Source organism: Gekko japonicus, unplaced genomic scaffold (assembly GCF_001447785.1).
Source record: "Gekko japonicus isolate JY-2015 unplaced genomic scaffold, Gekko_japonicus_V1.1 scaffold63, whole genome shotgun sequence".
Taxonomy (NCBI): Eukaryota; Metazoa; Chordata; class Lepidosauria; order Squamata; family Gekkonidae; genus Gekko; species Gekko japonicus.
Genome location: NW_015168654.1, coordinates 65,200 through 89,138, shown reverse-complemented (window position 1 = coordinate 89,138; position 23,939 = coordinate 65,200). Strand labels below are relative to the sequence as shown.

Sequence of the window (23,939 nt, the reverse complement as noted above, 5' to 3'; positions counted from 1 at the left end):
CCCTCCTGAATTCGAGAGCACAACTCTTAAGTCTAGAAGGAAGTGGCTACCTGACAGCGTTTGGAGTCCTGTCTTATAATAACGAAGGCTGCTTCCTAGAGTCTCTGTAAGAGGCTTTTTGTTCCCATAACAATGGGGCATGTAGGTTCAAGCCTGGAATGAAAAGGAGTAGAACTCATGCTTAGTCTTGTATAACAGTGTACTTAGTGTTTTGATTTAAAAGGTGGAGCTCTGTGCTTGTTCTTTCCAGGTAGTGAGAGCGAACCTGAATGTAAGGAGAGGCCACCCTGACTTGTCAATCAGTGCTGCAGTCAGACAGGTAGGACAGATAGTCTTTTTTATTTTATGACGGTGGAATATCTGCTACAAAGGCCTTGACTTCTTGCCCTTAGGGTTCCCTTCTGGGGTACACCCATGCTCAGTTAGTAATTTCCAGACATGGCTTCAAGGTACAAAGCAAATTTATTGGTTCAAGGAGTGTCGCAGAAGGCATAACTGTCTCACTCAGAAACACAGAAAAATAAAGCAATTATTTCTACTTCTAACTAAAAATCTGTTTAAGAATTTTTTTAAGCCTCACTGCCTTCAGATATCTTCAGGCAGCATTCTCCAATAATCTCACTCATCCAGCAAAACAGAATCTCTTCATGCTTGATAAGGATAGCACCATTGTGGCGTCCTCTTATTTGGGGAGGACTGGTTTTCACTTTAAACTTATACTTTGCGTTCACAAACCGGGTAGTTTCTGCTGCCACCAGGAATTTAAACAAATTCCAAATCTTCTTTCATTAGCTGCTGGTAAAGTGACCTAGAGTCTGGGCTATTCAGAGGTCTCTGTGGCCCCGAGGAAGGATTGAACTGAATTCTGGGTTAAACTTTAAACAAAATATGATTCATTGATTTAGGAACAAAAAAGGAGTTGCTGGTTAACTGTAACTGTTATGGGAAAGAGAAACTGGAAAAACAAACTGGCAGGATAACACACACAGTCTTTTGATCACAAGATCCCTCTCTGTCTAGAATCTCTCTTTCAATAGGCAGCCACACTGGCTAAGCTCTTTGTATTTTTTTCTTTTATAATGTTGGAGTCTCTCAGACCCTTCTCATAACTCTTCCACATTTAAACTTTCAAAGGCATATATTCTGAACACTTTAGGTTTCCACACAGCACTCTGTCATCACTCACTGACAGATTCACTAATTGACTGACTCTGATTAACTGCATAACTGTCACTGACTCTGACTCAAACTCAAAAACTCCAACTGAACTCCTTCAAGACACACACAGAGATTCATTCCAAACAACTCCTCCCATACTCTTGTCATCCCCCAATCACAGCACACTTGTCTCCCTCAATCATTCTACTCTGCTATCACTGCACTCCAACCAAACATTTAAAGACCAACACACTCTAAAACAAGGAATCATTACAACCATGCTGAAGTAGTCTTCAAGAATCTAAATAGTAAAGCAGTGCATGGCCAAAACCTCCCTTTTCTAATACTCACTAGCCATTCTAAAATTGATAAATTAATTGGCATCTGATGTGAAGGAGGATTGGGGAGATGAATTAGAAGCTCTACAGATAGGGTTGCCAACCCCCCCCCCGGTTCGGCAGTGGTCCCTTGCTTTTGGGGGGCTTCTACCCACCAGCGGCCACCTGGCCGCTGGGGGAAGCCCTGCCCCCAAGCCTCAACACCTGCCGCCACCCCTTTCTCCCTTCTCTCTTTAGAGAGAGGAGGGAGAGAGGTGGCTGCGGGCCAGATGATCGGGCGCACGGAAACACCAGCTAACTGCAGGGAGCCGGTGTTTCCGTGCACCTGACCTTTGCGGAGAGACATGCTGGGAAATGCCGGCTCCCTGCAGTTAAAGGGGCCCCTTTAACTGCAGGGAGCTGGCGCTCCTGTTGGGCGGGGGGGGACATCCCCAGCATGACGTCATCACGTTGTGGACGCCCCGCCCTCTCAAGGAACACCCCCCAAAGTCCCCCGCTTGGGGGGGAAGATAGGACTTGGCAACCCTTTCTACAGAGGAATCTCACCTCTACAGAGCAATCTCGCAGGTCAAACTTCTCAAGGAGGAGAAACTGCTTTGAAGTTTTCACCAATCAGCAAGGCAGAAGCTGTAATCAAGCCTGAATCCTGACAACACTTGAGGTTTTACAGAGAATCCCACCAAAACCTTACTAAGGACTCAGGCCCAAATTCCCAACTTCCTTAGTCTGAACTAGCCTAGCTGCTCTTCAAGGGAGGTGGCTGACTTGGGGAGCCGCTATTTGTAAGCCAGTGCCAAGGAGGAAACACCTTATCATACAATATCTCTTTTGTCTAGGGTTGCCAGCTGACTTGCTTCCTGAAACAGACCTGTCAAAATAAACCTTTTAGCTTGGTACACTTAGTTGCCTCACATTGCAACAGCTAGGTTTTAGTCTGTCTGTTTATTTCCATGTCAGATTCTATGTCAGATTCTAAATCTGACTGAAGATGATTCTCTTTCCTTCTTGATTTCTATGCTCTTGAGTTGTCTCTTGCAGCAGCTTATCATACATTCCAGAACATTCTGATCACATGTTACACCCGCTCTGCTGGGAAGATGATTGCAGAGCATGGCCAATCCCACCAGTGTGGTAGTTGCGGGGAGTCTCTGTCCCATTTGTGTCAAAAACCCCCCCCCCCAATTCTCCCTGACACAAGTTGTTTATTAAGTGGAGAATGTTCTCATTATACTTGCTCTGCTGATAAGGTCAATGCAGGGCATGGGGCGACCAACCCGTTCTGGGGCATTTGGATGTTAATGTGGGCCAGGGCTTGGAGCAGTATCACCATTTCAATTTTGGTCCGCTGTTTCCCGTTGAGTGTTCAAGGTCTTTGATGGCCAGCAGCTGCCTCTGCTGGGTGGGGGTGGGCAGGCCCCTTATGGAACCTGAACGACATCTTAAAACTGTTTTAAGAACACCAACCTCGAACCTTATGTACCTACCTACCCACATCCCTCAAGGTGAAGATTAGAACCTGAACTTTTACTGAGGGGTAGACTCTGACCAGAGAAAAGTTGTGCTTGGACCTAGTTGAGACTGGGTTTCTCCAGCAATCACTCAAGGCTATCCCCGTTCACTTGCACCGTCAGCAAGGTGACTGCAGTGTGTGGCAAAGTTCCCAATGGAACTATTAGGTAGGTCTTCATTTTCATACTATGTGAGTTGCGACAGCATTTCTTCCCTGGCTTCAGACTCAGAGTCGTTCAGAGCCTTCCCTTTTCACTCGCCCCACTGGCAAGAAGATGGCAGGCCTGGCCAGGCAGTGCAAGACCATGCCAACCCTTCCTGGAATAGCATGTTGGCAGGCAGAAGCAGGTTTGAACCACCCATCCTGAATGATCTCTCTCTCTCTCTCTCTCTCTCTCTCTCTCTCTCTCAGGGCTTTGGGTGTTTGTTGAACTGAGCTCTGAGCCAGACTCTCACTCCCCCCACCTTCAAGATTACTGCTGCTGCTTTGCATTGTCAAGGCTTTTCCGAGAGCCTTCTTCTGGAGTTCTGGGTGGTCTTTCCATTTCTCTCTATTCTCTTGGGGCCCCAAGCCACCACCTGTCCTCCACATTTTCCTTCCAATTTCAACACGGCCTGAGTCTTACTGTCGTTGCCCCGAGCAACCTCCAATGTAGTGTCTGATTCCTGGGCCCTAGCGGGGAGAGTTGTGCCTGCCCTGCAATCACATTGCTGTCAGGTGGGGGGGGCAGGGAAACAGCCACCTGCAAGAGGTGTGGATGGCTTCTGGTGTGTGTGTGTGGGGGGTTGGCCCTGCCCTACCATCACCTTGCTGTCTGGTAGGTGGGTAGTGTGCCCTGGGAAACAGCCACCCGCACTGCCTGTGCGTGGCGCCTGGGCAGGGCAGGGGGGGCGGTTGACCCTGCCCTGCAATCACCTTGCTGTTGGGTGGGTGGTGCTAGGCCTAGGGAAACAGCCACCCACAAGTGTTGCAGGTGGCTCCTGGGGGGGGGATTGGTCCTGCCCTGTGGTCATGTGGTCAGTGGAGTGAGGGTGGATCTGGCTGGGGACACAGCCACCTGCAACAGTGCCGGTGACTCCTGCCTGCATCCAGAGGGGAGAAGGGTGGTGTCCATTCCTGGGAGTATCCCGGGGAAGTCTGCTGCAAGTTTGAAGCCTCCAACTTGCATAGGGTCCATTCTATACACTTTAGGACCTGTGTTTGATGTCTCCCCCAAAAGCTTCTTTCTAGGGGTGCCTTCTGGGGGGGGGGTGTAACATGGATCCCCCAAGTTCAATCCACACATAACTTGGAGGGCATCCAAGGAAGCTCTACTGATAGTTTGATGCTTCTAGCTTGCACAGGGTCCCAATCTATACACTACAGAACCTGCGCCTGATGTCTCCCTGAAAACCACTTTTTTGGGGGTACCTTCTTTGAGGGGCCATAAATTGGGCCTCCCAAGACCAATCTGCACATCACTTGGAGGGCATGTAGGGGTTCATCCAGGGGAGGAGATCTACTGCAAGTTTGATGCCTTTAGCTCGCACAGGGTCTGTTCTATATACTCCAGAACCTGTGCCTGACTTCTCCCCCAAAAACACTTTCTGGGGGGTGCCTTCTTTGAGGGGCTGTAACTCAGATCCCCCCAAGTCCAATCTTCACCAAGATTGGTGGGTATGTAGAGGAGAGTCTGCTGGAGATCCCCTGTGAGTTTGGAGTCTCTAGCATCCCGGGGGCCGTTCTGCTGTGTCCTAAACTTCCTGGACCGGTTTGGTCCATGTGAGGCTGGTTCAGTTCAGGGTTTGGTCTGTGGGCTGCCATGGACTCTGAAATGAACTGTGTTTTTTCAGTCCTTGCCCATCCTTACTAATTACAGGCCATAAGGAAAATAATTTATCTATTATTAGACCAAGTTTTGTTTCTGTTAATTCCCAGTCTACTTACTGTCTACTGAATCCGTATAAGCTAATGATTTCTGAAAATTAACTGCTTGGCAAAATGGTCAACTAGAATCCATAACTATCATTAATTGCATCTCTTCTTTTATTTCTGTATGCAGACAATGGCATCTAAAAATCCCACTGCCTCCACCACTGATGAGATGCTGTTGTCACCGAAACACCCAAGAGGTATGGCATAATGAAAATGCTCTAGAAAGTTTTTCTTCTGCAATGTACGTGTCCTGTATATTAAAATGTTTCTAGATCACCTAGCAGGTGGTGGGCCTGGCTGGGATTGTATTGGACTGGTTTTGGTCCTTCCTGGGGAGCAGGTCCTGGAGCATGGTGCTGATGGGGACTTCTGTTCTGCCCCTGGGCCACTGGCCTGTGATGTGTTCTACATAGTTCCACCTTGCCTTGTTAAATATCTGCAGATTTAGAATAATCAATCTCTTTGTCTTCCAACATAGTTTTCTTCCTTTTAGAAATCCTGTTTGATCTGATTTTATTTATTTATTTACTGTATTTGTATCTCACCTGTCTCCCCAAAGTGGCGACCCAAAGTGACTTACAGCAGTCTCCTTTTTTCTGTTTTATCTTCACAACAACCCGGTGAGGTAGGTTAGGCTGAGAGTGTGTGATTGGCTCAAGGTCATCCAGCAAGCTGTCATGGAAGAGTAGGGATCCAAACCTGGGCTCCCCAAATCCTAGTCCAGCACTTTATCTACTACACCACACTGCCTAGAAAGCCAAAATGGCTATAAAGGTCTGGTAGTTCTATTTAAATCTTTTCCTTCTTTGAGGTTCAGAACTCTGTTTGCCTCTGCCCATGAACTCTTGCAGATCTGTCTTTCTGTAACGTCGTATGCCAATTTACTGCTCACCCTCTACCTAGATGTATGGACTGGTAACTTCCATTTCATTGTATCTGAAGAAGGGTGTGTGCACACAAAAGCTTATATCTTGAAAACAACTTTCTTGGTCTTAAAGCTGCCACTGGACTCAAACTTTGTTCTTTTTAGAATCCAGTGAGTCTTCAGCAGAGTATAGAACTTCAAGGAAAACTTTAAATTGTGTGGCAGTCTGCTGTGCTTCATATATTGGCTTTCCCAGTTTGTCGTTAACTGTGTTGATTTTACCTGATCCCATTTTTTTCCCAAGGGAGGAGATGTGCTAAGCATTTCCCTGGTTTGTTGACAGACTCAAATATGCTGCAGGGCATACAATAGAGATTTAGCAGCTTTCCAGGCATCCAATAAGTTTGTCTCTTGCCATATCTAAGACCTGTTTGTTCTCCTCAGTGGGGCTTAATTTATGAATCCCTTCTCTTTTCTCTATTTTAACTCCTTCCTTGGTTTCCTTTTTCGATTATTCATACAATTATGTATAGAAATAATACGATCCCCGAGACAGGCGTTGAAAGATGACTATGCTATAGGAAAGAGAATATCCTGTCTCATGTTTACACTAAAAAGGAAGTATATTTCTGTTCTTGGACACGTGACTACATTTTCATCCTTCAGCAAAAAGCCATTCAGTTGCCAGGTTTTCTCTTTCCTAAAACCTGCATGGTAAAAATTGAGTTTTAATGGGGCTTGGTCCACATAGATCAGGGGTACTAACTGTTTTGAGCTGGAGGGCACCTTTGGAATTCTGACAGAGAGTGGTGGGGCACCCTCACAAAATGGCTGCTACAGAAGGTGGAGCCACCCACAAAATGGTGGTTGTGGAAGATGGAGTCACACACACACAGAGGAAGCCCACGTGCAGGGGAAAAGAGAGGCAATGTTACACACAAACACACACACATGCTGGGAAAGAGGAATGAGTGGGAATGTTAAACCAACACTGGGTGTCAGATGTCAACAAAATGATGTTATTTAAATCCAGACCCTTAGCTACAGTGGGGCATCTCGGGGTTGGGCCCCCCAACTTACTGGCAAAGCCCCATGACCCCTGAGCAGTGGTGGGTGCAGGGAAGGTGCCAGGTAATCCTGTGCGTGAAAGGGCCGGCTACAGTGGCTGTGTAGAGCCAGACAGTACTTCTCTATTTCCCCCAGAAAATACTTGTTGCTGGTGGGCTGCGCTGCGCTGTCTGGTGCAAAGGGCTGGCTACAATGTTGTGAGGGGCTGCTGTGAGGCAGTGGCGGCTTGGTAGAGGCTCAGGTGGCAGAAGCTGTAGAACAGCTTGGGGCAGGAGTAGGGTTACGAGAGGACGCAGAAGGTGTCCAGCGGGCGGATGGGGGAGGTGAAGGGCGAGGCTATGGTGAACACAACTGGAGCCGCCTTTCGGGCTGTGCCAGGTATCACCGGCACAGCCGCCCCATGCATAGCCACCCCTTCCTTTCCCTGTTCCCTTTCCCCAGTTGTTGACATACTGCCAGGTGTGAGCAGCGCGCTCACCTTTGCCCTTTGCAGGCTGACCCAGGAAGAGTGCACACCTGTGAGCTGTGTTGTGGGGCCCTCTCGACTGACTGAAACCATCAGCTCCTCTGTGTACCTCAGAATTTCCTCCTGAGTCCCTGGGATCCTATGCAGAGTTTCTGCACCCCACTTTCTTGCATGTCTCTCTCCCCCACAGCCTCCCAGGAACCTGGCAGGGGCAGAAAGGCAAGGTAATTAAATTAAATTACATGTAATTTGATTAGCCAGTCTCCCCTAAGAAGTTTAAATGACCCCCGACTTAAAAAATCCTGGCTATGGGCCTGTTTAAATCTGCACAGCCAATCAGATCTCAAGTGGACAGATAAAGTCCCACTGGGCAAGAGCCCCACCTGGCCCCACCAACTCTCTAAAACACTTGGCACGGCCCTGACCTGGATAGCCCAGGCAAGCCCGATCTTGTCAGATCTTGGAAGCTAAGCAGGGTCAACTCTGGCAAGTACTTGGATGGGAGACCTCCTTGGAATACCAGAGGTAGGAGACAGGGGCAGGCTTTATTCAGCCGCCTCTCTGAATATCCTCCAGGTTCCCAGTAGGGGTCAGTCACCAAAGGCCGCCGTGACTTCCAGGTGCGCATGCACACTCACACACACAACCTCCCAAACAAACAAACAAAAACACTTGGCACACACCAGGAAGGCTGTCAGTGGATGGCCATGCTTCCCCTGGGCATCAGTTTGGGAACCCCAGCATAGATATAAATTACAGCTTCTTTCCTAATGAATAATGAAGCCTATTCGGAAGCCACAGCTCTTCATTCGCAAGACCTGAGCAAGGCTTTTAGTGATAGGATGTTTTGGAGGTCATTAATTTAGAGGGCTGCAATAAGTTGGAAGCGATTTGGTGGCACTTAATACACACACATCCTGGAATAATTTGAATGGCTATTATGCGAATAAAACTTGTAGTCTTTAGTCTTAGGTTCAACTATCTGAAACCATCTACTGTATTGCATTACCCAAGACATTCTGTGATCTTTGGTATTCTTTGGAATTACTTAAGAACATAAGAACATAAGAGACGCCAATGTTGGATCAGGCCAAAGGCCCATCCAGTCCAACACTCTGTGTCACACAGTGGCCAGAAATACCAGTGCCATCAGGAGGTCCAGCAGTGGGGCCAGGACATTAGAAGCCCTCCCACTGTTGACCCCCCCCCAAGCACCAAGAAGACAGAGCATCACTTGCCCCAGAGCCCCTAGCTATACCTTGTGGCTAATAGCCACTGATGGACCTCTGCTCCATATGCTCCATATACTTTATGTGTAGATCTGCTGTTGAATGTGTCCAGTACTGAGTCAAGAACTGCATTTAAGCTATCTACCACTATGAGTTCACCTTTGATCTATCCCTCCGCTTCTTCAGTCAAATGATGTTTCTCGTTAGGGGCATAAATGCAACCCAATGTAAAATGCCAACCCATAATTTTCCCTTTCGAAAATATACACTTGCCATCTTTGTCTTTGTTCATTGTTGCTGAAATCTTGCTAACCAGAACACTTTTTATAAACTTGATAAGGTGCTGAGGGAGAAAACTCATTTGAAACTCCTTGTAAGCGACAGAAAAAGAGTGACAAATACAAGGCCTTTGATCCAGAGGAAAAAGAGAAGCTGAAGAAATGTAAGTCTGAAGGAAATGGTGATAAAAGCCCACTCTGGAGTGATGGTGGTCAAGGGGGAGGGGCCAGGACTGCATCTGGCCAGGGTGGGATGAGTGGAACAGAGCCCTTGTCCTTCCAGAGGGCCAGGATGTGAGGGTGCATCCTTGATTAGAGTTCAGCTAGATCAGACAAAAGGAAGCAGAGTTATTAATGTTCTTAATTTTATTAAAAGCAGCTGTGGTGCTGGGGTGGGCAGGCAACCTGCACAGAAAAAGAGAAAGAAATCTCTGCCCACAATGCTGATACTTCAGTGCCAATCACTCCTGCCCAGAGGTTCTTTTTAATATAAATAAAGACATTGGGAGGCCTGATCATGGATCCATTGTATCTTTTCTAATTGTGCCCACTGTCCTTCTGTGAACCCAGCACAGAAAAACACCCTGTACTCTGGACTCTCTATCACTCTATAAAGATACCTACTCTTTTTTCCCCTTGGTTTCTGAATGTATGAAGCTGCCTTATACTGCAGGCCAAACTGTACTAGACTTTTTAAATCAGTCTCTGTTAATCCAAATGGCCTACAATTTAGCCCTTGATGTGTGGAGCACCCCCCTCCCTTGAATGTCAAGTACTCACATGTGTGTATCACTGGGCAAAATTATATTAGGGATCACTTCCTGGTGTAGGCTGGGATCCTGAATTTGAGTAGCGCTTCCTTGTGGGAATGGGACGATTCCCAGAAATGAAAGGTGGAAGATTGAATCAAAATCCAAATCTTTACCTAGAAAAATAGGAAAGCAGAAGAGAATTGTATGCTCATGCAAGCACACACACATAGTAGATCCTAACACCCTCACAACACCTAACTCCTAAGCACCAGAATAAGGGGGAGGCAAATAAAAATATACAAGCCTGTCCTGAAGTCCTGGAAGCACAGCAACACTGTGCATTGTGTGATCTTAAGTGGGAAAAAGAATGGGAAGAAAAGCAGGACAGAGACTGAGGCTGGCTTTAAGCCTCTGAGGGTCCTGTGAGCTCCTGGGGTAGAAGGGGGATGGTCTGAAAAACTATTCCAAAAGTTTGGAGAACTTTGGAGATATATTTACACAGAAAAAAAATGCTAAAAGTGAGACATCAGAGGTATTCTAAGTGCATGGCCTTCTTGCTTCGGACCATATATACTAACAGCCGCCATCTGTATTTATTAATATATATGTGAATTACTGGTTTTGTGAATTTTGACAATTTTAATGTATTTATTGTTTTATCTGTTTTATTGTGTACGTTGCCTTGAGCCAGTTTGCCTTGAGCCAGGCGGGATACAAATCTAAAGTAATACATAAATAAATAAATCTGTACACAAAGCAGAAACTCTGCCACTGAGCCACAGTCTCGCTCCAGAAACTGGGTCTGGGAGATCTGCATATGCATCTGTTTATAACTTTAAAATTTATTGTTTCTCTGGCAAAGAGGGCAGCTGAGGTGATGGACAATCAATAACAATCAAGTCCCATACAACTAAAAGTAGTGCAGGGTGCGCTTAACACCCTGTGACATGATAGAATGTGTAGCTGCTGGTATGGAGAGCGAAGAACCACTTGCCACCACTTGCTAGCGTCCTCCTCACAGTACCAAGGCTCTTTGTAGTTTTGCTGCTGCTGTTGTTGCCATCAAGTCCCAAGTGACTTATGGCGACCCCTCATGGGGTTTTCAAGGCAAGAGATGTTCAGAGGTGGTTTGCCATTGCCTGCCTGGTATTCCAATTTAAACCCTGGTATTCCAATTTAAATTTTGTAATAAGGGAGCTTATATGCTGTATGCAGGTTTATGTAAATTAGATCACTTCATGATCATTTTCTTCCTAGCTTTTCAAACAATTTGAAGCACAGACTGGAAGCTAATGGAGAGGGGGAATATGGCTATGGACTACAAACAAGGGATTGGTTGGGACCACTAAACACTAGCTGTGGAAGAGAGGCATGGAGCTGGCTGAGCTCCTTTACCTGGCCACTGGCCATTCTGAACATACCATTTTTCCTGAGATTTCAGCCGTTGCCTCTCAACACTTGCCTCTCACACAGAATCAAAAATGTAGATCCATTACATTGAATTCTGCACCAGGTACCAAATTCCGTGACTGCACAAAAAAATTGCAGATGACTGCAGTCCCTATTGGAATCAACTGCATTATTTAATGAAATTGCCTGCTATACCAAATAGTTGTCAAGTCTGACCATCATTTTGTCCCAGAATAATTCAATTACAAGTTCTTTCTGTCACTCTGCTCTTCAGATGAAACTTGCGAATCACAGACAAGGAAGGTTCTCAACAAAACGTATGACAAATTGTTTGACGATTTATCTCGAGATGACGCGCAAAAAGAAATTATCTATCTCAAGTGAGTCCTCTTTCTGATTTCTGTTCAGATTTCAGATATATATATATATTTTTCTAGCCCAGAGTCCTGCCTTATCCCTGACTGCACCAAAGGTCAAGAGTTTCGATATTATGGGGGGAAAGCCCTTTAATTTAAGAGGTCTAAGCTACTTATGAATTAACCGATGTTTCAAAAAACATTGAAATTTTAATTGTAGCTTAACTTCTGTGCCATATGAAAAATAAGTCTACAGGCTCACATATTTTTCTTGATTACTAATTAGGCTATCTATATACCCAAGTTTTGCCATGGTCCTTTAGCTTAACACTGGGCTTATGAGAGCAGAAATTCAACAGGTGCAGCTTTCTCAAATGTTTTACAATCTGCATGGTCATTTAATGGATATTCCCTTGCAAGTTCATAAAATGCTTAGTGTTCACCTATGACAACAATTGTAGTGCATGTTCAGGCAGAAATTCATCAGGGTACATTTGTACAGAATGAAGGGGTACATGTCTTTATGTCTTCACAAGTGAAGAAGAAGAAGAAGAGAAGAGGAGATTGGATTTATACCCCGCCCTTCACTTGGAGTCTCAGAGCGGCTCACAAACTCCTTTCCCTTCCCCTCCCCACAACAGACACCCTGTGAGGTAGGTGGGCCTGAGAGAGCTCTTGACAGAAACTGCTCTTTTTCAAGGACAGCTGTGCCAAAGCTTGTGACTGACCCAAGGTCACATCAGCAGGTGCAAGTGGAGGAGTGGGGAATCAAACCCGATTCTCCCAGATTAGAGTCCACGCACTTAACCACTACTCCAAACTGGCTCTGCACACTAAACTTGTATATGGGACCTTTGAGCTAAGTATAATGCAAGTATGTTTGGAAACTATCTTAGAGCGTAAGTTAAGTAGACCCTAGCGGATGAGATCAGTGGTCCATCAAGTCCACAACTAGTTCCCTTGAAGGGCTGAACAAGCAGGCATAGAAGTTGAGGCCATCAAACAGGCATAGAGGCTGAGGTCCTCCACTGATGCTGCCTCTCAGCCAGTGTTCCCTCTAAGCTGAGTTAGTGTGAGCTAGCTCACAGGTTTTTAGCCTCTGGCTCACACATTTTTGTCTTAGCTCAGGAAAGATGGCTCCAGAGCAAACTAATTTATGCAGTAGCCAAATTGCTCGCTCATAACTTTAATGCCACTAGCTCACAAAGTAGAATTGTTGCTCACAAGACTCTACAGCTTAGAGGGAACACAGCTCTCAGCACTGATATTCAGAGGCTTGCTGCCTCTTTATATGTCACCATGGCTTGTAGCCATTGATGCTTCTGTCCTCCATGAATCTGTCTAAAGACATCAGTGCTCAAGACCATCACTACAACCACAGACCGAGAATTTTACAATTTAACCACTCACTGAATAAAGGTATATTTCCTTATGTCTATCCAGAATCTGTTTCCCAACAAATTCATTGGGTGCCCCTTAGTTCTAGCACTGAAGAGGTGTCTGTTGACAATGTTCTGGCAGCTCCAGAGGCCACCTTGCTAGAGCCTGCAAGGCAGACCTCATCAGCCGCTGAAATAGCCACCAGGCCTCTGTTGGGCAGGATGCAGTCTTAGTCCAATAGACTCCTAGGGTCTGCTCCCACTCTGCAGGATCGGAGGTGGCAGAAGACCAGGACTGAGGTGGCCCAAAGGAGGTGAAGTGCTAGATTGGCTGTGTGCAATGCTATCCTAGAGCCATGCAGTGAAAGTGATACTTTTTGCAGGATCCTGGCCGAAATACAATTCAGCTACAGGAGCTGGGCACCTGCCCGTAGTGCAGCAGAGCCTGATTACCTCCCAGCCTATTTAAACAGTATGTCTCCATCCATCAAATGTTTCTATCCTCCCAATGTTCCAGACTTTCCCCCCTAACAATGGGGCAAGATTCTCCATCCAGATACCGTTAATCTTGTAGCCTGGAGGATTTGTTCAGTCAGGTAGCCCCACCAGAAGAATCTTATGAAAGCAAGTGGAAGTGTTTCACTATCTTTCTTTCAGTTTGGTGTAGTGGTTAAGTGCGCAGACTCATCTGGGAGAACCGGGTTTGATTCCCCAATCCTCCACTTGCACCTGGCTGGATGACCTTGGGCAAGCCATAGTTCTGATAAGAGCTGTTTTTGAAAAAGAGCCGTTTCTGTCAGAGTTCTCTCAGCCCCACCTACCTCACAGGGTGTCTGTTGTGGGGAGGGGAAGGGAAAGGAGTTTGTAAGCCGCTCTGAGACACCTTTGGGTAGTGAAGGGCGGGGTATAAATCCAATCTCTTCTCTTCTTCTTCTTCTTCTTTCACAATGGGGACTCAATCATTCCACATGTGCCCTGTCATTTATATTAGAATACTTACTCCATTGTCATTTAAGACTTTTTTCCTCACAGCAATCTGCTCTACTAGAAGGGCATCAGATATTGTAGCCCTTAGGGTAGATTCTCCTTTTCCATGATTTCAGAAGGATAAGGTAACACTGTGTACTGATCCTACCTTTCTACCAACGGTGGCCTCAGAGTTCTACCTGAACCAAGATCTAGTCTTCCATTGCCAAAATGAAGAGAGATCATTCTGTACCTTGAATGTTAGAAAAGCTCTAGCCTTCCATATGAATCATACATCTTATTTCTGGAAACATTAGAAGCTTTCGTGTTCTATTCAGGCAAAAAGAAAGGTGAACCCCTTTCTGCCCTACATATTAACCACATGTAATGATTGTATTCTGCAGCTAGGTAGTTTAGAAGCCTTCATCTTCCAATATTAAATAAAATTCTACCAGGTCAATGGTGTTGGAAGAGAAAGGCACTGTCCATTGCCTCAGTCTCCAGGAGAAGTTACAAGCAAGTCAGTGAGATAGACAGGCAAACTGTGGGTTTCCTTCCTGTTTACTCTCCTGCCTCTGTCACTTTGATGTGTAGACTGAAAACTCTTAGGGAAATTGCCTTCCTTCCGTTCTGCCCTCTCACACCACTTCTTCTCGTGCACATGCATGATAGGAGCAGGATGCCCCTCAGCATCCACATCCATCCAAGGTAGCTAGATTAGACTGTATCCCTGTTTCTAAGCTTTACTATCTAGATAATGTAGTTCCTAAATAAAATGACTATTATTAGTCTTGAAACTGACAAGTCACTGGCTGATTTCGCACTAGAGCTGCCTCGATGTTGCGCTGCCGTTCGCCCGATACTGTTGGTCAATTTCACACCCAAAGCCGTGGGGCTGCATTTGACCCGCGGCTTCGCCTGATTTCCTCCGCAGTTTCGTGATCCTCAAAAAAAAGGATCGCGAAACTGCGGGGGAAATCGGGCGAATCCGCGAGTCAAAATGCAGCCCCACGGCTTTGGGTGTGAAATTGACAAACAGTATCGGGGCAAACGGAGGCGTAACATTGAGGCAGCTCTAGTGCGAAATCAGCCACTCTGTCTAACTTTGTAACTCTGCCAGCACACTGAGAACAAAGGAGCACTCTGCTAAATTGAGATGGGATACTGGATTAACTATACCAGTTACTCCTAACAAATGGCTACCTCTTCAGACTTTGAGAGAGGGATACCATTATCTGATCTGTGTAATGCAGCAATTTGCTCTCCACTTTACATTAAGCACTTTCCCCTGCATATCAGGACACATCAGGACTCTTCCTTGGAACAAGCGGTCATCCACCTCCAGGTAGGTCAGTTGCCTAGCCTTCACCCATCAGTGTGATGCACAGACACCACAAAATAAAATAAAAACAGGTTACTTAACCTGTGTAACTGCTGTTCTTTGAATGTTCATCTGTGCATTCAGATGCTTTCCCTGCAGCAGCTGCTCCACTTTGCTGTGGTGCACTTTCTTAAGTAGGAAGGAACTGAGTGGAAAAAGCACATCTCCTCCTGCTGCAGCATATGTGGTCTGTTCCTTGGAGGGAGGGGATTTTCATGCCTATTTTGTAGGTTTAGAAGTTTCCAAAATAGAGCTCTGCACATGTGCAAAGCCCATCAGTGTGAATGCACAGATGTTCACTCAAAGAACAACAGTTACAGGTAAACAACCTGTTTTTCTCTTATTTCATAGATGAAGTTTCTGAAGTTTGGGGGTATTTAGAAGAAATTAAGCTAGACAATTTCATATTACAGCTATTGGTGACTGCATAAAATCACTTTATCTTCCACAGGAGACGTTTGGCCACCTTGAAGAAAAAGACTTCCTTGGACCCCATACGCATTGGGTTTCTTGGACGAACAGGGGCAGGGAAGACCTCACTGCTCAATGCCATTCTAGGGAAGAACCTGTTCCTGCCAGTGTCTGGGAGCAGTGTTTGCACTTCATGTGTGGTAAAAGTAAGCACAAACAGGACTGATCAGTATGAAGCCACGATTCACCTTCTCACAGATGATGTGAGTATGAGCCTGCAAGGCAGACCTCATCAGCTGGGGGGGGGCAACAGTGGGAGGGCTTCTAGTGTCCTGGCCCCACTGCTGGACCTTCTAATGGCACCTGGTATTTTTGGCCACTGTGTGACAGAGTGTTGGACTAGATGGGCCTTTGGCCTGATCCAACATTGTCTTTCCTTATGTTCTTATGTACTCTCTATGAAGTAAAGGAACTTGCATAATTTAGGTAATTGCATAGTCATGTTGCAAGAGAGCTCAGGCTTCAGTACAAATTTTGGAAAGTGATCCAGACCTGACACATGAAATGCATTTCTCAGAAGAAATCCTCTTCCCTGTGGCTCATACTGTGTCATAGATCTGTGTTATACACTTCTTGCTTTCTTGAGCAGTGAGAAACATAGACATTGTGGGTATTTCAGAAACTTCGTGGAATGAGGAAGATCAGTGGGACATGGTGATTCCTGGTTATAAATTGTATCGGAAGGATGGAGGGGGAAGGGTTGGAGGAGGGGTGGCTCTGTATGTCAGAGAGGGTTTACAGTCCAGTAAGACTGAGAACATAAGAGAATCAGATTCGCTTCTGGAAATGCTGTGGGTTGAAATAGTGGGCCCAAAAGGAAGCTTAACACTGGGAGTTTGTTATCGCCTACCAGATCAAAAGATAGAGGACGATTATAAAATGATGAATGAATTAAAGATAGCGGCTAGACAAAATAACTGTGTTGTAATAGGTGATTTTAACTACCCACACATTGATCGGGTCAATTTGTGTTCAAGACAGGAAAAAGAGATTGAGTTTCTAGACACTCAAAATGACTGTGCTATGGAGCAGATGGTCATACAACCTACCAGGGGAGAGGCGATCCTAGATTTGGTCCTTAGTAATGCCCAAGAACCTGGTGAGAGATGTAAAAGTGATTGCACCACTTGGGAATAGTGACCATAATGTTACTGAGTTCAACATTTGTATAAATAGGGAGTTGCCCAAAAAGACCAACACAACCACTGATAACTTTAAAAGGGATAACTTCTCTGAAATGGGGGGACGTGTGAAGAGGAAACTGAAAGGAAAAGTAGAAAGGGTCAAAACCATTGGGGAAGCTTGGAGACTATTTAAAACTACAATCCTAGAAACTCAGATTAAATATATACTGAAGGTTAGGAAGGGCACAAATAGGTATAGAAAAAGACATGCATGGTTAACAAACAAAGTAATGGAAGCTGTGAAAGGTAAAGAGGATTCCTTTGGTGGAAAGCTAGTCTCAGTGAGGTTGATAAAAGGGAACACAGGCTGTGGCAAATAAAATGTAAGTTTGTGATCAGGCAGGCAAAAAGGGAATATGAGGAGCATATTGCAATACCAACAATAAAATTTTCTTCAAATGCATTAGAAGCAGGAAACCAGCCAGGGAGACAGTGGGGCCCTTGGATGACCAAGGGGTAAAATTACTGAAGGATGATAGGAAAATGGCTGAGAAGCTGAATGCATTTTTTGCCTCTGTTTTCACTGTGGAAGATGAGAAGTGCTTGCCCACTCCAGAACTGCTGATTTCAGGAGGGGTGTTGAAAGACCTCAGTGAGATTGAGGTGATTAGAGAGGAGGATCTATAGCTGATAGACAACTTAAAAACTAATAAATCATCAGGCCCGGATGGCATACATCCTAGAGTTCTGAAGGAACTCAGATGTGAACTTCTGGATCTCCTGATAAAATATATATAATCTTTCATTAAAATCTGCCTCCATTCCTGAGGACTGGAAGGTAGCTACTGTCACCCCCCATCTTTAAAAAGAGTTCTAGAAGAGATCTGGGAAATTACAGGCCGGTCAGTCTGACATCGATACAGGGTAAGTTGGTGGAAACCGTTATTAAGGAGAGAATGAACTAATCACTGGCAACAATACACTGGTAACTTACATGTGGCAATCTCGCCCAGTTGTATAGTTCAGTTGTGTTATTTAAGCTAAATACCCCAATAGTGTTATCTTTAGTCTGAATTGTGTTCTTCCCACATGGCTAGTCTGGAGAAAACCAACCCAAAGACAGGAGATTTCACAGTGAAAATGGAATGAGGTCCTAACCTGTTGAGGATGTTATGGGGAAGGATCAGCTGGCTGTGAGGCAGAGGAGGCCGCCCAGGGAGAAAGGAGAAATGAAGAGGGAGGAGTGGATGGGAAGACGTGGAGGGTGGGTTCCAGGAAGCGAAACAGAATTGGAGAAGGAAAATAAATGCTGTACTTGTTCGACAGCATCCAGTGGTTGCGGAGCAAAACCAGCTAAAAAAAAGAAGGGTTCGAACACTTCTTATGCACCTGGATTTTACCTCAGGTGCCAATGGAGGAAGTCTGCTACATATTTTGATGCCGTTCTAGGAGCTGCAATGGCATTGGGGCTAAACCTTGGGATCTGGATGCCCATTCCCCCCCCCCCCAAACACTGACGTTGCAGACAATGTGCCTGAGACATCCAGAAGTGACATTGGCATGTCGGTGATGTCAGGGGTGGTGCTCTGGTTTTTGGGCAAAATGATGGTAAATTCATCATCAAACCATAGACTTTTGACCAAAAGTCAGAACATCACTCACTGATGTCGCCAATGTGCTGATGTCACTTCCGGGTGATGCAGGCACATTGTGTGCAATGTCGATTTTGGGGGGGAATTCCCTCCGGTTGGCCAGCTGGCTGTCAGCAAGGCAGGAGCCCAGAAAAACGGGATTGCCTGCTCCCACCAAGTAACTGGCAACCCTAAGAGAGACCCATCACATGTTTTTCTCCCCTCGCGGCATCTTAACGTCAAAAGATTTTTTGGGGGAGGGGTGTTCTTTTCGCATCTCCCAACATCAGAAGGCCAAAAGGTCTTGGGGTGTCTCTGTTGGGTCAAACAACAGCATGTTAATGGGAAGATATGGAAGGACCTGTGAATTGGGGGCAACCTGTGTAGCTTGGCTTCACAGTTGAAACTGAAGGTTGTTTTTTCTCATAATCAAATTGTGCGGGGTTGAATGGCTAGCCCTTATGTGAATTACAATTCACAAAGGTGTCCTCTTTCCAGCTAATTTCAGAGTGTGAGAAAAAAGGTCCCACATGTGTTTAATTGGATAGCCATGGTGCTTTGAATAGAAATCCCATGGTTTAACCAACAGCCTGCCCCCCCCATCCATACTTCAGTCAGCTGTAGGTCAGAACAGATATGATGTAAATCATAGATTTGTCAGTATGTGAAAGAACAAGTTTCATGCACACGCAGCCACAATGTGGATCAGGTCCATGCAGGAAAAGGGGATTTGACTTTTTGGTTTCCTTTCAGTTTTGCTGATTGAAACTGAGTTCCCTGCCCCACTATTAAGCCAATCCTTTCCTTTTAAAATATTAATAACAGAATGGGAAGAGTGGTTGTGATTGCTGAAGCCAAGCAGAGACTGAAGGGTGAAATCTCCCTCTTTCATTTCTCTGCAGCCTGTATCAGGGCTACACATACTTGCACAATATAAAGTAATGATAACTGCCTGCTTTGGTATCACTCTGGAGTCAAACATGTGTGTCCATTGAGGAATGAAGGTGGAGAGAAGCAGAATCCGTTCCACAGCAAAACCTTGTACATTCTCTCCTGTTTGTATGTATGGCAATATCTAGCCTAAGTTTAAAAGCCACTTTACCTGGTACTTCACTGATAGGAATGGAAAGAAGAGCTGAAGAATCTTGTGGAGATTTTGAGCAAGAATGGGCATGATGACGATGATGACGATGATGACGATGGATGTGTGAATGATGCCATTGAAAAGCTCCATGCTCTTTATGGGGAGGGAGCCAAAGACAACAATTATGAAGTCTTGTTGCAGACCAACCTGCAGGTGACTGTTCCTGCCAAACGGATAATTTCGCTCAAGGCACAGCAGGTGAGTGCTTTCTTTGTCTATTTGCTCTCACTGTCTGATATCCTCAGGAAGGCTGCTTTTTCACCAAGGAATTCCCATGTTTTAGCTACTTGCCCTGTGTGGTTTTTTCATGTTTCCTCATGATGTCATCCTCTGTCTGTGCACAGGCTACCAACAGCCCATTCCTTCCACAAAAAACTCTGCTATATTTGAAACTGTTTTTTTTTTTTTTTAAAGGTGTTTCCTGGGCGGGACACTATTGGCACAAACAGTTTATTATGTCTGAACAGGAAATGGTGCAATTGCAGGACTTCTAGTCATTATTCTTTTCATTGTTGATGACCTCAAAGGACCAGTACCTTGCAGCAGTTACAGGAATTAGCATAAGAGATAAGAACCCCCCACTCCTAAGAGACAGACTAGACGTTATGGCAGCCAGGGGTTCATCCCATGGCCAATAAAAACAACAATAATTTTAGAAGATTTTGCCCATTTTAAAAAATGCTGTGAGGTCCTGATCCTGGGTCTGCCATGGCCCAAGGAGACCAGGAGACGTTGTTGCCTCCCTGCACCTTTTCTAGTGCTGAAACACTCCCCCCTTCTACAGCTGTTTCAATACATAAAAGGCATGGGAGGAGGTCTCCTGGCCCAGTCAGGATAGGGCCATCATCACAACATTTTTTTAAAAAAATGGCCAAAATCATCTCTAAAATGGTGTTTGGCAACCACGGGTCAGACCCATGACTGCCATGATGTCAAGATTTGCCTTTAGCCCACATTTCAGGCATAGGGGAGGGACAGGAGATTGTCCAGTGGTGCTTCTGCAAATACATGGCATTGCATCATTCTAATCCAATGTTACTTGCCTGAGAAAGAAACAGAAGACAGCTGCCCATACATCAGCCTGCTTGCGGGTGTGTGTGTGTGTCATCTGGAGGTACCTCTGTGAATATGTGGAGATTTTATTGCAAAGGGTTTGAAAATGTATCGTTATTATTCCTATGCAGCATAACCCATGCTCTGTAGAAAAACATTAAAACGGTGGGCAGAGAATCCTGACGGTCATGTGTGAAGGGCTTCAAGGCACATCAGGTGTGAAAAGGAAACCATGACTAACAATGGAGAGAAAATGGATTATTGTTCTGTCTAGAATCTCTGTTGCAAGGTTGATTTCATATAAAATCAAATCAGCAACCTGCAGTGGGGTACCGCAGGGATCAGTACTTGGTCCACTGCTTTTTAACTTGTTCATTAATGATTCCAAGTTGGGAGTAAGCAGTGAAGTGGCCAAATTTGCAGGTGATACAAAGTTGTTCAGGGTGGTGACAACCAGTGAGGATTGTGAGGCACTCCAAAGGGATCTGTCAAGGATGGGTGAGTGGGCGTCAACATGGCAAATGGGGTTCAATGTGGCCAAGTGCAAGGTGATGCACATTGGAGCCAAAAATTCTAAATATAAATACACATTGATGGGGTCTGAACTGGTGGAGACTGATCAAGAGAGAGATCTTGGAGTTGTAGTAGATAACTCACTGAAAATGTTGAGACAGTGTGTGACTGCAATAAAGAAGGCCAATGCTATGCTGGGGATTATTAGGAAGGGTATTGAAAACAGATCAGCCAATATCATAATGCCCCTATATAAATCAATGGTGCGACCTCATTTGGAATACTGTGTGCAGTTCTGGTCACCACAGCTTAAAAAGGATATTATAGCTTTGGAAAAAGTGCAGAAAAGGGCAACTCGAATGATAAAAGGGTTGGAACACTTTCCCTATGAGGAAAGGTTAAAGCGCTTAGGGCTCTTTAGCTTGGAGAAAAGACGACTGAGGGGTGACATGATTGAGGTTTATAAGATTATGCATGGGAAAGAGCAGGTAGAGAAAGAGGTACTTTTCTCCCTTTCTCACAATACAAGAGCTCGTGGGCACTCCATGAAATTGCTGAATGGTCAGGTTAGAACAGATAAAAGGAAGTACTTCTTCACCCAAAGAGTGATTAACACATGGAATTAACTGCCACAGGAAGTGGTGGTGGCTACAAGCATGGACAGCTTCAAAAGGGAATTAGATAAGCATATGGAGCAGAGGTCCATCAGTGGCTATTAGCCACAAGGTATAGATAGGGGCTCTGGGGCAAGTGATGCTCTGTCTTCTTGGTGCTTGGGGGGGGCAACAGTGGGAGGGCTTCTAGTGTCCTGGCCCCACTGGTGGACCTCCTGATGGCACCTGGTATTTTTGGCCACTGTGTGACAGAGTGTTGGACTGGATGGGCCTTTGGCCTGATCCAACATTGGCGTCTCTTATGTTCTCATGTTCTTATGACTACCATGGAAAACTACTCTCGTGTGGAAGCAGCCAGGGTTACACAATTGGGGACTGGTGTTGGGAAGAAAGACAGGGTACAAATTAAGTAAATACACAAATACCTCAAAGAGCCCTGAGAGGCAGGTTAGAATGAACTATAGTTGACTTGGTCAAGATTACACAGTGAGCCTAGATTAAGGCTGAGTGATGAATTTTTAAAACCTAGCTTCAGAAGTCCATGTCTAACACTGTCATTGAGTGGTTCTCATGAATCACTTTTCAATTTCAATACAGTACAAGCAGTCATAAACCAGTGCAAAGGCTGGTAATTACTGGATAGTCTTTTGTTATAAAATGGGAAAAAATGTGATTGCATGGTGTTTTGTGCATATTTAGAATATGAAAACTGGCTCTCGTGGGCCATGTTAGTTCATTGATTTTTTTAAAAAAGCAATAGAGAAATGCCGATTTATTAGAACTAAAAGTCATTGCTGGATTTTGACTTTTTCTTTAAAAATTAATTTCTTCTGGGTTTCTTTATAGACCTGAAATTTAAAATTACCTTGGACATAATCTCAGGTTTTGGTAATCCTAAAAAGTACAATGTGTTAGAGATTCTCAGTTTTTCTTCTGTACAAAACTTGGAGCTTCACCAAGTAGCACCAAGCCATCTCAGCTCTGTGTCAGCTTTTCACTAGGTATAGGCGGAGGTATCTGCATTCCTGGTCTTTATCAGCACGGACTGAGCATGCCAGGTCCAAAGTGGAATGATGGTCTCTAGGAGTAGCAGAAGTGCTCTGGGACTGAAACGACAGGTCCAAGGGTGGAATGACGGCTGCTGTGATTGAAATCAGTGTTCTGCCCCTGTAATCACAAACATTAGGGTGAATGAAATACTTTACACTGATTTCAGTTACAGGGGTCATCATTCCACTCTGGGACCTGTCATTCCAGTCCCAGAAAATACACCAAATCCTCCTAAGTAGTGTAGGAGCCAGTGCTTTGTGCAGACAGCAGACTACGAGGGGAAAGCTGGAGGGGGTGGAGGGAGGCAGGGACGGGTAGAGGGGAACTGAGAAAGAGGTGACCCCTCCTCTGCATTCAGCTGATTCCTCCAGACTCCCTGCTTCACTTGCAGAAGCTGCTACTGTGAGTAGGTATACCAACCACTCTTATTGGTTGCCAAGTGACTGCCTAAGCCTACCCATGAAGCCGGCTGTGCGGATTTCTAATGTAACCCATAAAAGGTGATAGCAGACCAAGGCTTGCCCAGTTGCTTCAGGACAAAGATAAAAACACACTGAGGAATGAAAAACTAACCCCCCCCCCATTAGTTATTGGGAACAGAGTCCACCTTTATCATAGTGAAGTTTCTGCTCAGTAAAGGATTACCAGGCATTTCCTTGAATTCTCTCTGTTTCTTCGATTTTCTTACTACCCTTGCAAAGTACTTACACAAAGTGATTTCTGTCCCATGGTGTAAGTATGTCCATTTCCCTCATGTTGGGGAACCCGTCCCCGTCCCTATTACTTGCATTTGCTTCTGAATACAGTGGATAGATTCTTTTACAATCAGCAAATTTTCTTACAGGCTATAATGTGCTTTGTGTGACTCATTTACCTGAAAACTCCCTCTCTCGCCATGGGATGGCAGCCATGTATTTTTATTATTAGATTGATTAGATTGACCTGTCTGGATGCATATTTTGGAATTCTCTTTTGAGCTAATTCAGATATCAATTTAAGTTCAGGAAATGGGATTGGTTGGCAATTCTGCAGTCTTTTCAATTAAACTAATGTCCAGTCCAAATTGTTGCTCAGAGTCCACCAAAATGAGAGGTTTTCTATGGCATGGGCTGAGATTTCTTAGAAAACTTGTGAAACTTAACAAAAATTAGCAGTAAATTCAAAACAGAACCATTATCAATCAATCTATCTATCTAATAGCAAACTTGCCCCCGGAGTGCGGATCACTAAATCCGCGCTCCGGGGGCAGCTGGGGGGCCGGGGGAGGTT

The 23,939-nt window shown here is 45.1% G+C and overlaps 1 protein-coding gene across 1 annotated transcript in view; it reads left to right on the top strand.

Annotated features, from left to right (window-relative positions):
- Positions 1–23,939, top strand: part of LOC107113786 (nuclear GTPase SLIP-GC-like) — a 64,064-nt gene that overhangs the window by 6,097 nt on the left and 34,028 nt on the right. Inside the window, exons 3-8 of the mRNA XM_015415157.1 lie at positions 251–319; positions 5,048–5,117; positions 8,889–8,990; positions 11,263–11,368; positions 15,522–15,744; positions 19,417–19,638. Of these exons, the coding sequence (XP_015270643.1) occupies positions 5,051–5,117; positions 8,889–8,990; positions 11,263–11,368; positions 15,522–15,744; positions 19,417–19,638 (720 nt within the window). The 5' untranslated portion in view covers positions 251–319; positions 5,048–5,050. The remainder of the gene's footprint in view (positions 1–250; positions 320–5,047; positions 5,118–8,888; positions 8,991–11,262; positions 11,369–15,521; positions 15,745–19,416; positions 19,639–23,939) is intronic.